We start from the raw sequence: 15,387 nt of genomic DNA on the forward strand, positions 1-15,387 counted from the left end.
GTTCATACCTATTGTGATAAGTGGTATTACAGGTCAGATTCAAAAATAAAGAAAGCAAAATTCATAGGTTCAAAAGTAATAGCCCCACTTTAACTTGTTTCACATTTTTATTTTTTCAAAGAGAACTTATATTTACATATAGTTTAATTTTATCATCAAAACATGTAAGGCAGGTAAATCAAGTATAATTATTCCCACTTTACACATGAGGAAACATAAGCAGAGTATAAGAGGTTTTGCTTAAGGTCACACAGATGGTTGGTGGCAAAGATGAGGCTAAGCTTCCTAACTCAAAGACATATGCTTTTCCCAAAGAACTCTTTACTAATCAATTACCTTCCTTTCCTGTAGAACTGAACACAAAAATTGGGGTAGACCACTACTTTTATGTATCTTAATATTTATCAGGCAGTTTAAGATTCAAGAAGCTATGGTCATACTAAATATTCATTACAATAATTATTCCTCCTGTTATCTTACAACACAATTATTTAAACAGAAATTCCTAGAGAGCTTCAAAGAAACAGGATGCTACTGACAAAGACAGAGAGTTTCACAGAAGGATGCCATCCACCCGTTATCCCACAAGACTTCAAAATTGAACTTGCCCACCCCTAAAAGTAGAAGACATAATGAATCACCTGTACCATAATGTTTAGATCCAATTGGGAAGACCTGATAGAGTAGAAAGTATTTTTAAAAATTCCTTCGCTTTGGATGTGTAATACTTTTAACTGAATGAAGGAGGGGAAGGGGAGGAGTTGGCAGGGACTTTTTTACATGAGATTTTTAATGTTACTTTGATGCTTTTTTTGTTGGGTTTCTTTGTCATGCTCCTGTGCAGTAGTGGGAACAGTCAACCCCTGTGGCCTAAGCTTCTGTGAAAAGAAGCTTACAACTGTGCAGCATTCACAGAAGAGACAGCCTTCCACCACTGTCTACCAATCTGACTCAACAATTCAATTAGACTTTTTCAAAGATGAAGCTAAAATGCAGATATCGCTACGGTCCGTGGATCAGGAAGATTAATAGAAAGGCTGAAAAAGAACAATCATTTATGATGGAAAGCAGGTATGATTTTTTTTCTCTTCCTGTTGAAACATTAAAAGCATTCAGAATAGAAACTTTCTTTCCAAAATGAAATATTAGCAACAAACTTTTTAAAAGATCAGGTTAGCTTATGGGGCAGCTTTCCTGTCAGGTGATTTGGCTAAAGAGCCAAAGCTGTTCTTTAACAATTAACCTGCCCTATTTGCCCACTACTTGTTTCCATTACCAAAATGGATCCTTCTACCTCAGTGAGCACTGGTTATTATAATAGAATATTTCTGCCAAGTACCACATTTCGATTATGTTATTAAGAAAAGGAAAATCTTCTCATTATGGTCGTATCCCTACTCAGCTCCAATGCATTCAGTATGTCACTCATACCTCAGTTATATCTCAAATGATGAATCTCCTGGGAACAAAGCTTCTTAGGAAAAAATTTAAATCATCATTGATCATGCAAAGTAGTGTTAGTATATGTCACTTAGCTGAAAACTCTGTCTTCTGTGGAGGTGAAACTGTCTGTGGTTTCATTTGCAATAAAAAGTGGCCTTTCCATCCCCTGAGATCCTCTAGGACTCATTTATTATTTGTAGCACTGACCTGACACTAACCTACTGCCTACTATCAGGCAACACATATCGCCTTGCATAGAGCAAGTGCTGAACAAGAACATGTCAGGTAGATTTATTCCATTTCAACAATTTCTTTTTCCAATCATTCTAATCACTTTTGCTATTCTTTCCCGGGAACCTTCCAATTTCTTCATATCCCACATAAACTGAAGGAACCAAAATAAGATGGAGCATTCTAATCAGTATCCAACCAATAATATAGTAGAGGAGAAAGATTACTTATCCACAGGCTATCATGTTTCTACTAATCTGTCCCAGTATTACATTGCTACCTTGTACTCAGCTTGTGATCCAAAGGATGAGTCCAAGATAGCCATCAACACATATTCCCGACCTTTCAAAATGCTAAGTAACCTAATAACTCTTCACTTCTAACATCCAAGTCCATGATATAATATGAAATAAAATTAAACCTAAAAATGACCTCTTACTTCACCAATTAACAAATATTCCCCTTCAAATGAAGAAGCCTTATCCATCACTAGTCTCTGGATTTATTTTTCTGACTCAGGTTCCACAGTATCAGTTTACTGAGAATGTCAGGTGGTACAAAATCAAAAACCTTAGCAAAACCCAACTGCATGCCACATATTGCTTCTTCTGCATCTATCAAGACTATCACTGTATCACAGCAGGCAGTGTTATTAGGATGATGATTTACTTTTCCTAAAACTAAGTAATTCACTCTCATGTAAGATTCCTTTGCCTTGCACTCTTCTAGGTGTCTACAAATCAGTTTCTTGATAATTTGCCCTAGTATCTCTCAGGTATCATAATTAAGCTGAATGGCCTATAACCTTCAGAGTTATCCTTCTTCCCTTTTATAGTAATGGACTCTGAATTTTTCCATTTGCAATCCTCAGGCATGCCTTCTATCCTGCAAGAATCCTCAAAAATAATAGCAAAAATCAAGAGTGACAGACAGAAGCAGATGAGGCCCAGGTCTGCCAGCTTTAAGCATGGAGTGTCTGATTCCATCTTTTGCCTTTAGCTCCTTCTTGAATAGCAACTAGTCTGAATTCTGTGGTCATAGTGACAGTTTGAGCTGCCCTACAGCAGATGCTGGGAAGTGATAGAAGAAACAGATTACCAAGTCTTTAAGTTTCTGTTATCTTGAAAGTACCCTGTGAATAGAGGCTATAAACTCACAAGCCAGAAAAGCTTCAGACTTTGCCCTTAAAAATAACTTTGCCTGGGAAGTTTTGTTGCCTACCTTGAAGTTCTCCGCTGCGGCTGTACAGCTCCCTTCTCTGCTCACGCAAGTAGGCACTCATGCTGATAGCATGGGAGGATGACTCAAACCTGCGGTGGAACAGAAGGCCAGGAAAGGTTTGGATGAAAATAGCACAGACCACCAAAAACCCACTTAGCTCCAAAGAACAACACCCCATCAGCCCACACCTGCTCCTCCAGCATCATGGCCAAAAAAGTGATGGGAAGCAAAGAAGAGTAACAACAGGTACCAAGACCAAGGTCAGCGTCTGATCGGCTTAACTGTTCACACTCTCTTCAGTCTCCTGGTAGGCCTTTGGCCATGTTAGGTGAATCTGCATTCAATACTTCAACAATCCCACAAATACTTGTCAAACTAGTATGTTCAAGCAACTATCCAAGATGCTGGAGATAAAAAACAAACAAAAAATATAGCTCCAGTCCTCACCGAGTTTACCTTCTATTGGGGGTGAGAGGAGAGAGTCACATTAGGACTAACACTGGTATAATAGTGCTGTCATAGAGGCCAGCTAATGACCAGGAAACCAAGAAAGGCTTTCTGTCAGGCTGAGCCTTGAAAGAGGCTAAGGATTCTAACAGGCAGAAGAGGATAGGGGATGGCCTGCGCAAAAGCACCAATTTTCAGGGAATGGGAACGAAGGCTACAATGAGAGAAGTAATATAAAATACATCTGCCAAGAGAGATTGGTGTCAGATTGTAGAACATTATGTCAAGCTGCAGCTTTGTCCTAGATGCACTAGGGAAGGATTAGTGATTTTTGAGCAGGGAAGTGCCATGATCAGAATTGTGGAGCAATAAGGGTCATTTGAAGTGTCATTATGAGCATATCACTACCCAGTTCAGAAAGATTCAATATTTCACAGTTGTCTCTCACCTAAGACTCCTGCTCTCTGTTACTGGACAACAAATCCACTTTTGTCATTCCCAGAAGGGTTCTGTTTATCAGGAGTACTTTGGAAATACTGTTAACTAACTACCCCAAAGATGACTACCAGCCACAGACTGTAATTTAGAGCCCTCAAGATAATATATCTACTAAAATACCATTTGCTTTTTACTCTACCAAGAATCAAATAAAACACTTTTATAGAATTGTAAAATGGAAGTTTCTATCTTCCACATAACAAAAAAATTGGGAAGGTATTGTTATCTACCTTATAAGGCCCTGTGTACAAGGGGGTATAGATGAGAGAATTCACGTAATAACTGAAGAGATTCCTAAAATCTGAAATAATGAATAACATAAGAAAAATATTCTTAAATCAAAACTAAGGACGCAAAACAAAACCGAATAGGTTCCTTAAATCTGAAACAATGAATTAAAAACAGGAAAGCTAGAAAGAAGGAAAGCAAGGAGGCAAAGCAGTTAGGCAGTGCAGTGGATGGAGCACTGAGCTTCAAATTAGAAACACTTGAGTTCAAATCCAGTCTCAGAAACTTCCTAGCTATGTGACCTGGGGCAAGTTGCTTGACTTCTGTTCGTCCTGGAGAAGGAAATGGCAAACCACTCCAGTATCTTTGCCAAGAAAATCCCACGGACACTTGTCCTTGTGGTTAAGAAGAATGACTGAATGACGAATGAAAAGTGAATCCGTTGGTGGGTTCATTCAACGCTGAAATTTGAAAAGAAAAACAAAACCCTCCAGTAGGCAAGAGATACAGAGAAGCCCTCTTAACTGTCACTGTCACTAGGGGGTAAAGGACAAGAGCAGGAATGATAACAAGCTAGGTTTCCATTATAGGGGAGTTGCACTATTGCTTTCTGACCTAAGAACTGGATTGAGACAGGTCATTCACGGACAGTGAAAGGAATAGACTTTGGCACAAAAATCTGATAGAAAAAATAATTACACTTAATTCTTTTTTCTTTTCTTTTTTTTGGGGGGGGGGCAGGGCAATTGGGGTTAAGTGACTTGCCCAAGGTCACACAGATAGCAAGTGTGTCAAGTGTCTGAGGCCGCATTTGAACTCAGGTCCTCCTGTCTCCAGGGCCAGTGCTCTACTCACTGTGCCACCTAGCTGCCCCTACACTTAATTCTTTACTATGTACTAGCCAAAAACTGAATGGGCACCAAAAGCCTGATGTAAGGTAGTGTGGGCTACTTCCACCGTAACATGTTACCTGCCAGTAAACTGTAGAAGAGATAGGAGTGACCTCCAAAATGCATACTGAAAGCTACTGACCAGAGGACAAGAAAAAAGTAGGGTTGTGAAAAATGAAAGGAAAGACAAATATGCTAAGAGAGGATAGCTGTTAAATACACACAATTAACTTTAGCTAGACACAATTAATGATAGATAATAAAGTACTTCTTGCACTTCAGAATAACGGGATTTCACGAAAATGTTAACCCTTCATAACCTGAAGCTATTTTTGAAATAGCTTCTACCTGCTAGGACCTACCTTACTTACAATCTCAAGAGGATCATGGAAATGTTACAATTGTGTGTGAAACCTGGGGCTGAGAATTAAGAGGTCAAGGATTTTTTGACTAAAAATCCTTAAAACTCCTTAATATGCTCAGATGAAGACTGGTAGAAGGCGTGAAGTACACTAAGAATGCCGAAGTTATCTGGTTCCTATATGTAACTGAATAATACCTAAGGAAAAGAGAAAAGAACACACTCCAAAGTAAGTAAATTCGATGCTTTAAAAAATACAAAATGCACACCAATTCCAAAATTGAGTCAGTAAAGGGTACAGAAGGCTCAATTACATACAACAAATAGAAACTCAAAATTTTTTTTAAAACAACAAAAACAAAATCTTAATTCCATTTCTGGTTCATATACTATATGGAGAAAACAGGTAGTATGTGTTCTATTCCAGTGGAATAGAAGAGTGTGTATGTGCTAATAAATCAGTTATAACAAAAAATCTGGGAGGAATTTTTCCTAAATAATATTAAAGAAAAAGAGAGAAAGAAAGAAAGAAAGGAGGGGTTTTTTTGGTCAGGTGGTTGCACCCAACTCTTAATAACCTCATTAGGGGTCTTCTTGGCAAAGACATTAGTCTGTCATTTCCTTCCCCAGCTCATTTTACAGATGAGAAAACTGAGGTAAACATATCTGATGAGGTAAAAAAGTGAAAGAAATACTCCTTTGACCAATTAATATTGTGCCCAAAGAGCATGGAAGAACATAAATAATGTGGAGTTATATTAAAAAGAATAACTACTTAGGATTAGGGATTTTCAGAAGGTAGCCTATTTCTTTCCCATTAATTTCCCCAAGGCTTCTTGAATTTTTTATTAAACAGTGAAGATATTCCAAGAATCACTTTCAGACACTGCAGCTTTAACGAACAATAAACAATAGTACAAAGAACTGAAGAAAGCCTTTCAAAATCAACTTACTGTGACATCATTCAAACCAATACTTTAATATTGTAATTTACCGTCAAGCAACTTAGAAGTCCCAGTGGGTTTGAAGAAGTAACAATTGTGATCTGCCGTCTTAGTACTTACTTAAAGAGAGAGTTTTTTGGCCTTTGAGGTTTCTTTTTGGCAAAAAAGGCTGCAAATTCCCGTCCCGTGCTGGCATAACTAAGCTGAGCTGATGGTTCAGAAGCTGTTCGAGTGTTCTTCATATCCAAATACTCTGTCAGCAGCATCTAGACAAGTAGACAAAACAGTTTAATACATACAGCTCTAACAGGCTAACAAGATTCAAATTAGCAAATACATAACATCCTAATTATATCTCACTACAGCCAAAGTTGTACTAACCCAGATATGTTAAGGTTTTCCATAGTTGTTTTCTAAATTGAAAACTATTTTAATAACTGGTCAATTTCCTGTTCCCCCCACTTAAAGGAACGGGGAAGAAGAAAGAGATGATGGAAAAGCAAGAGACAGAAAGGTTTTTGCCCTAATCCCAGGAATACTGCTAAGAATGGAATGTTTGGGCAAATACATGCCCTTCACTTACACAAATATTTATTAATTATCTGCCTTTATAAGGCCTTGTATTAAGCACTGCCGACCAAAAACCAAAGTCCCTGCCCTCAAGGATCTTATTCTACAAAGGAATGCAACAAATACACAGATAAGCAAATACAAGTAAGACAAGGTAATTTCAAGGAGAAAGAATAAACAAATAAAAAAATAAGGAATCAGAAAAAGTTTCATGTATCAGGTAGCTTCTAAGTTGTACACTAAAGGATGTTAGGAATTCAAAGAGGCAGAATTGAGGAATAAGGGCATTCCAGACATGGGGAAATATGGACTGGTAAAGGGAGAGACTATATAAAAGAAAGACCAATTTTAAAAGCTACTTCATTTGTCCAGGTAAGAGGAAATAAATGGATGAACTAGGGTGTTTGTTGTCTGTCCTCCATCTTCAAAGATGGACAATGACATCACTGAGTGATGTCTTGACTTGTGTGTGAATTGGATGTAAGCGAGGCAGAGTTGCACAAAGTGGTTAGACTTATTCTCTCTCCCAAAGTCATGAAGGCCAGTGGTAAGACAAAAGTAAAGACTGCCCCAGACACAGTGGATGACTTCAGTATCTTCGATGTCAGACCAGATTCTAAGTGCTTCAGGAGTGTGACCTCAGGCAGGTAACTAAATCTCCCTGGGACTTAGTTTCATTAACTGTGAAATGAGGGGCAGCTAGGTGGCAGAGTAGATAGAGCACTATGTCTGGAGTCAGGAAGATTTATCTTCCTGAGTTCGAATCTGGCCTCAGACACTTACTAGCTGTGTGACCCTAGCCAAGTCACTTAGTTCTGTTTGCCTCAGTTTCCTCATCTATAAAATGAACTAAAGAAGGAAATGGCAGATCACTCCAGTACCTTTGCCAATGAAGACCCCAAATAGGGTCAGGAAGAGTTGGACACAAATGAAATGAATGAACAACACAATGAAGAGGCTGGACTAGATGAACTCTAAGAGCCCTGTCCAGCTCTAGATCAGTGATCATGTACCCTTGGAAGATGACTGGATATGGGCCCTAAGAAAGAGGAAAAGTCAAGGACGAAGCCAAAATTTGAGAAATGATAGGCAGTCATTTTGGACTTAGCAATTAAGAGATCACTGATAAACTTGTACAGGGAAATTTTACTAGAGGGGTAAGATCAGAAGTCAGGTAGCAAGAGGTTGAAAAGTGAATGGGAGGGGAGAAAATGGAGTAAAACATGAAGCTTTTTGTTTGTTTTCTGTACTGTAAAAGGGAGCAGATTATATAGGATGATAAGCTTGGAGGGATTTCAGGGTCAAGAAAGATTTTTTTTAAAACCTAGGCAGTGTTTTTAACCTGGAGGAAATAATCAGTAGAAAAGGAGAAAATCATGAACACAAGAGAAAAAGGGGATCCTGACAAAGGTAAGAGCTGATGGTATCAAAGGCACGGCAAATTTCTTGCTTTTTGAGACTGTCCACCAGAGCGCCAGAAAACCTATTCACAGTCATTCAACTAAGCAGAATTTTTAGATACGCAAGCAATTCATTATCTGTCTCACAGTTTAGTAAGTAGTAGAGCTAAGACATGAACCCATATCTCCTGACTCCAAATTCAGAACTCTTCCCTCTGCTTCATACCACTGGCTATCTACTTCAGTTGTAAGGGCAAGTATTTTTAAAGCACACTGGTTTAATATCTAGAGCATGAAAGGTGGTAGAATTCATTCAATTTCCTTGTCCCTTCTAGTTTAATACGCTATAATATAAATTTCAATTAACCAGAATACTTAGCAAAACCACAATAATTTTCTCACCAATCTAATTCTATGAAAAAGAGGACTGTATAGTTAATACGTTCTTAAAAAAAAAACCTTCTAAGGATCTCTACATGTTCAGATAAGAAAATGTATGGAAGTACTTTGCAATCTTCAAAGTGTTATATAAACTTCAGCTCTTATTATTCAGGCTAAATGCTACTTATATATACATCTGGAGTGCTACATAATAAGATTGATATTTCAAAAACAACTACAATACTTTCAGCTGCAGAAGAAAGTCCAATTAAGTCCATTACACTTTACTTACTAAGGCAGGTAAACGTACTTATGTTCACTTAGCCGTAACTCCACATCTCCCTACAGATTGAAATTAACTGACATTGTTCCTGTACCAAGGTTTAATGCGTGAAAAAGAATCTGCAGACTTAGTGGTCCTAATTTCCCCTTTGTAAATAGAATCAAATTTACCAGCCTGAAATGAGGCGGTACAGTCGATAGGAAGACATGAGTCAAATACCTCCTCAGGCACTCACTGTGTGACCTTGGGCAAGTCATTTAACCTCTGTTTGCTTCACTTTCTTCAGCTTTAAAATGGGAAAATAACAGCACCTACCACACAAGGCTGTTGTGAGGATCAAATAAAATAGTGCTTAGTACAGTGCCTAGTAGATAGTAGGAGCTAAAGAAGTGCATACTTGTAAGTAAGGAGGATTTTGTTATTCTTTTTAGAGTTCAGTTTCTCAGGAGCCATGGCCATGGTAATGTCTAGTTTCCAGGAGTTAGATAATAACTCCCAGAATAGCCCCAAGGATCCTAGGTAATAATTCCTAGAATCATAGTGATAGACAGTCCTACTGAGGTTGTGCTGTGAGATAAGGGGTGACATAATTGATACTTACTATACTTGTGCAGAATGATGATAGAGCTAAAGTTAACCTGTGAGCTTAATGTTGGCAAGATGCCTTCTTTGTCTGTTGCCCTGTAAAGCAAGTGGGCACTGGTCAGTGAGTGGGGAACCTATAGGGTAATACTGTATGTGCCTTGATTGGTCCCCATCAAGGCTTGTGGGGAAATGACATTTGCCCCAACCAGCCCCCATTGAGGCCTGGGGATCCAGTAGGAGTTGTAGCTCCTGCTATACTCTTGCTGGCCCCTGTGATAAGGGTGACTAGGGGATGCTGTAGGAGTTGGTGTTCCCATTATCAGCAACCCTTGTGAGAAGACTAGAGTAGAATAAAGTAAGATTATTAACCCCTCCAAAGCTGTCTTCCTGTCCTTCCTGTCTGACCAGATCAAGACTGAACCTGTTAGAGGATGGAGTCCAGAAACTCCAGTGCCTCCTGTGTATTATCTATGAAACAGTATGCCCTTCTCCTTCCCCTAAAATATATTAATGTGGTAACATACTAATGTGCAATATATGAATACACTAGTGAAGTACATTAATATATTCACTATTTTTAATGTTTTTGTTTAATTTATTTTTGATTTCTTGCTTGAAAAATTCTGTTCTATTGTAAAAGATATGGTCACTTTAAATTGCATAACTGCAGCAATATCTAAAGCCAAATCCTAAGGGCAACATGGTAAAAGACTGTTAGCTAAGTTGGGTCAGAGATCTTATGTAAATTTCATTTTAAAAGACAAGGCAGAAAAAAAAGGAAGAGTACTGTTCTATCTCTTGTCCATTTTAGTTATAAATCCTTTGATCCTCCAATCTTTCCTAGACAGTAAAGTGAGAAAATGTCTCTTTCTTGCTGTGAAAACAAGATATTAGCAGAGAACCTTTTGCATCTTCCTTGTAAGACAAAATAACAGGAATAAGAGAAGTGATCATACAGAGGGTCACAGGGGCACTGTGGTTTTGGTTTTGTTTTGGTTTTTTCCTGTTAGCTTCCTTTTTAAGAGAACTGAGAAAAGAGCCTGAGGTAGGGAAAGGTTTTCTGTAAAGAGAAAGTTAAAGAGACCCTAGCTAAACAAAACACAAAGCCTAAAAATTTAGAAGAATTTACTGAGCAAGCCTTTTGGCACAGAGTGAAAGCAAGATTGTCGCTTTAAAATTATGTTTAAGAATAAAAAGAAACAGGGTAAGGAATAGTTAGGACATGGGCAAAAAGACATATTCACATACCTTAGGCATTTATTTTTTTAAAAAATAGTTTAAAACAAAATTAAAATCTCAAACAAAAAAAAAAACACCACATATTTTATAGCTTAGAGACCATATGACTAAGTACTAGACTTGGTCAAAGGAACTCAGATTTGAAGCTATGAATGAAAAGCATTTCTTAAGCACTTATCTTATGATAAGCACTATGTTAACCCCAAGATTACAGATACAAAAGCAATACTGTCCCTTCTCTCAAGGAGCTTATATTCTAGGAAAGGAAGACAACACATAAGGGAGTGGTAGTCACAGGGACTGGTGTATTGTTCTAGGAAGTCACAGGGGAGTCAGTTGGCATAGTTCTCCAGTAGCAACGGTAGTACGGCTCTGATTACTATTCCCACAGCTAAAAATGAAGAACATAGGAAAGGGGGTAAGGAGGGTATGAATGCACACTGGCAGGGCAGATGGCAAGAAGTCATCCAGGATGGATGGTAGGATGAGATACTGTGACAGGACCAATAACTAACAGGTTTTCCCTTTTCCTCTACAGCAAGATTTCCTTTGGTTAACTGTTAAAATTCCCTGTGGTTGCCAATTCTGTCCCCACAAGGAACTGCCCTAAGCACCTACCCGACCCCCAACCAAAGGGAAACAAAGTACAATTTTGGGCTAGCTGTATAGAGCAGGAAGAATGAGAAACAAAAGCTCTGTTAGAGGTCACCTTGTCCAATTCCCTCATTTTGGAAACTGAGGCCCAAAGAGGTTAAGTAATTTGCCTAAAGTCACAGAAATTAGTAAAAAGCAGGTTTGAGATTTGAATCCACATGCTCTGCCTTCAAATTTAATGTTCTTTGCTCTTCATCACATTGGGGGCAGTGTACTCAATTGGAAGGGCAATAGGGCCTCCTATCTAGTTGGATAGTAATTAGGCTAGGACTTTTTTTTTTTTTTACTGTTTTCTCTTTAGAATGCTAAAGTAATCAAGTGCCTTTAAGTCTTTTTTTTTTTTCACTGTTTAAGGAATTTTTATTAAAGCAAGAATTTTATAATCCAAATTACGTTTCCTTGCTCAGCTATCAATTCTGTTATCTAAAACAGTGGTGATATTCTGAGCTTTTCCACAGTAAAGAATTACAAAAATTAAAGAAAGGAATGATTTAAATTTTTGTACTGTGCTGAAAATTCTTTTCCCCCAGGGACTATAAAACATTAATTTGTTTTTGTGTATTTTACTATTTGGGGGGTTTTTTGTTTTTTCTTGTTTTTTGTTTTTAAATCAACAAGTAATCTAGGACTAGCATTAAGTTTGCTAGACCTGGCATTTGCTCGGTACATCAGGTTCAAAGTTTCCTTTCCTTTTTTTATTTATTTTATATTTTGCAATTTTTTTCACAATATTTAAGTTTTTCGATGTTTAGATATTTTTCTTCGGTGAAGCAGAGGTTCCATTTCGTGGTCCCTGATCTTTTCTTTTAAACGGCTGGAACGCCAGTGGCACTGTTAACTTCTTTCTGGGCAGCTTCTTTAGCTTGGTGAGCTTGCAGGACAGCTATCGCTTCATCAACCTTGGAGCCAAGAGACTCAGAGTCTTACTAGGTGAAAAGCCCCAGGCCCAAATGCTTTTGCTAACTAGATGTAAAGCCCCAAGACCACACCCCTTTGCTGATTAGGTGTGAAGCCTTCAGGCCCTAAGAAGGGTATATAAACTCAGAGGTTAGCACTTTGTTTGGGGCTCTCACTCACTGGAAGAGTGTTGGTGTGGAGGTTGTGGGTAGCTTCTGGAGCCCTCCCCACCCCCTGCTTTGAAGAAAATCCATATGTTAGTGCTTCTCTTTTTGGTAACTATGTATGTGATCAGACAAAGCCTGTCTGTTGAATTGTGTTATTTGATCTGTTGACATTTTCTGTTTGTAATTTCTATTTGTATTTGCTCTGAAGTTCAGGGTGCAGGCTTTTCTCCCTGAACTAAGTGAATGATATGTGTATGTCTGATTAAAGTGAAACTGTTAACCCCTTAAAGTTGCTTTCCTTAGAGAAGCAGATCAAGAACCTGTGTTGGCAGCCCTTCTGTGTGTTTGTTTTATTGATCTTACACAGTAGCAGCAAGCCACATTATTGTTACGCTAGTAATGCTTTGTACCTCTCTTTTACAACCACAGACCCAGAACAAGAAGGTACTATGGGGGTACAAGGGGTCAAACACTTAACTTTACAGCAAAGGAAAGAGAGGCTGAGAGATATTAAATTATTTGCCCAAGATCATAGTGGCCAAGCTGGCTTCAAATGCAGCTTGGTTTGCCATTTCTCCACTATGTTACCTCCTGCTCTAATTCCCCACTCTGTTCTGGTTTCATACCTTCTTCACAATCGTCTTCTGGCATAGGTAGGGCAGTTATTATTTCTACTTTATAGATAAGGACCCTCTGCCCGAGTCCTACTCCATTGCTTTATAATGGAATGAAGGTGACCCTAGGTCCTCAAAGGCTGGGCCTCCTGAATGGCCCAAGCTTTTGGCAGCCCTACCTGCAATAAATAATTCACCTAGAGGCCAGAGTAATCTACCTCAATTGCTGCCTTCATAGGTTACACTTCTGTTCATAAACCTTCAATATCCTACTGCAGGATGTCCAAATGTATATATGGGTCTAATAATAGGTCTAAAATACTCTACAATCTGATCCTAATCTGCCTTCTTCTTTTGACCTTCCCTCAATACTCGAACACGAGTCTCTAGACAGCCTGAGCTAACCATCATTGTTTGAATATGCTTTACGTGGTTCTGCACCCATGTCTTTCCACAGAACATCTATCTGGTTGTAATTCTCTCCTCACCCTCTCCTCTGCTTATGTGAATTTTACTCATATAGACTAGTAGGTCTCAATTTCTCCACAAAAATCTTTCCTGAGTACCCCATTCTACGGTGACCTCTCCTCCAAGCTGATCTGAATGGCACTTATTATCTATAACACTCAAAGAACCTATCTCTCATGTACTATCTATTATCAGTTATCATTTCATGCTGTTGTCTCTGAAACCAAACTATCAGGAAGTTTCTTAAAGGAAGGGGCTGCTAAAAATACTGATGATAAAAATCAGTGAGTTTTTATGTAGTACTTTATGTTTGCAACATGCTTTACAAATATCTCACTTTATCCTCACAACAATCCTAGGAAATGCTCCTCATATTACAAAGGAAGAAACTGAGGCAGATGAAGGTTAACTGACTTGTCCAGGGTCATATAGCCAGTAAATGCCTAAGGCAGGATTTATACTTATGTCTTCCTGACTCCAGGTCGTGCTCTATCCACTGTACCACCAAACTGCCTCCTTAGATGAGGAATTCTTTGTATAACCCTTAGGCCTTAGTAAAGCTGGAAAGTACTCAATAAATGTAATGTTTGATTAATTGAATAATAAGCCCTATGTGGCAAGGTGTAGCTGCTAATACAAAGCTATACATCAGCTGAAAATGACAGGTTAAATAATGAAGAGAGGTGCAGACTCCATACATAACAAGAGAGTAGTCGTACCTATAAAGTCCTATATAGCTCTGACAACCAGGGTTTTTGTTTGCGTTAGTTTTTCCCCATTTGTTAATGGCTTCAAGCGTTAGCTTTTTAACATACTTTTTAATTATGTAAAGCATTGCTCTCATACCAAAAGTAATAACAGCAGGACATTAAAAATAAAGTTGTTTTTTAAATCCCTAGAAAAATGAGATAATTCTATATTGTATTTCAGATAGGCCTGAAATTGGCTTGAATTAGGCTGAATCTTCCAAAAGGAGAACAATGAAGCAAATCATATTAGCTAGTTCATGGAAGCTAACCATTTAATGTCTTCATTACAAATAACACTTTCACATTTACATGATGATTTATGGCTTATAATTAGTACACAAATACTCCTCCTTGAACCCCTGTGAATTCCAGTTTCTATTTTCCAAATAAGAAAACTGAGGCACAATAAAGTTGTGCCTTGTCCACAAAGAAATCATCTGACATTATATCTTTGATGTCCGCAGATCTACGGGGTACACTACAATCTCTACCAAAAATGTAAAATAGTTCATACTGTGATCCTAGCTAGCTATCAGTCACTTTAAATCTTTCATATTCTTTACTTCCTGGTTTCAAGTATCAAGAATTCTCTCTGGTAGGCAAGCACTCAAACATAATAAAAGTCCTATTTTATGAGGGATTCTAAAATAACCTAAAAGGCATTATTAGCTGGAGTGACAAAACCACACAAAAAAAAGTCACAGCTGGAAAGTACTTGAAAATTTATATAACACTATTGTTCTCTTTAATGTCTGCTGTAACATTTTACTAGCAGTTGCTAAGATATCAGTCAAAAAGCTCATGATGTGTAAATCAGGAACAAGATTTGAGATTTATAACTCAATAGAAAGGCTACAATATCCCCATATTGAACAAGTATTCCCTACTTAGAATTTAAAATGTTAGATCTCAACCACTCTATTTTGATTCATTGAACATTTATAAAACACCAAAGTACACAGCATGGTACTAGGCACTGAGGAAGGTACAATGATAAATAAAATATTTTTTGCTGTTGTTGTTCAGTCATTTCAGGCATGTCCAACTCTTCGTGATGCCTGTTGGGGTTTTCTCAGAATGGTTTGCCATTTCCTTCTCTAGCTCATTTTATAAACGA

At 38.0% G+C, this 15,387-nt stretch overlaps 1 protein-coding gene across 1 annotated transcript in view; it reads right to left on the reverse strand.

Moving 5' to 3' along the window:
• Positions 1-15,387, reverse strand: part of EXOC4 (exocyst complex component 4) — an 890,815-nt gene that overhangs the window by 645,717 nt on the left and 229,711 nt on the right. Inside the window, exons 8-9 of the mRNA XM_036759981.1 lie at positions 6,384-6,529; positions 2,896-2,984 (exon numbers count right to left, since the gene is read on the reverse strand). Of these exons, the coding sequence (XP_036615876.1) occupies positions 2,896-2,984; positions 6,384-6,529 (235 nt within the window). The remainder of the gene's footprint in view (positions 1-2,895; positions 2,985-6,383; positions 6,530-15,387) is intronic.

The sequence above is a fragment of the Trichosurus vulpecula genome, chromosome 5, assembly GCF_011100635.1.
Source record: "Trichosurus vulpecula isolate mTriVul1 chromosome 5, mTriVul1.pri, whole genome shotgun sequence".
Lineage (NCBI taxonomy): Eukaryota > Metazoa > Chordata > Mammalia > Diprotodontia > Phalangeridae > Trichosurus > Trichosurus vulpecula.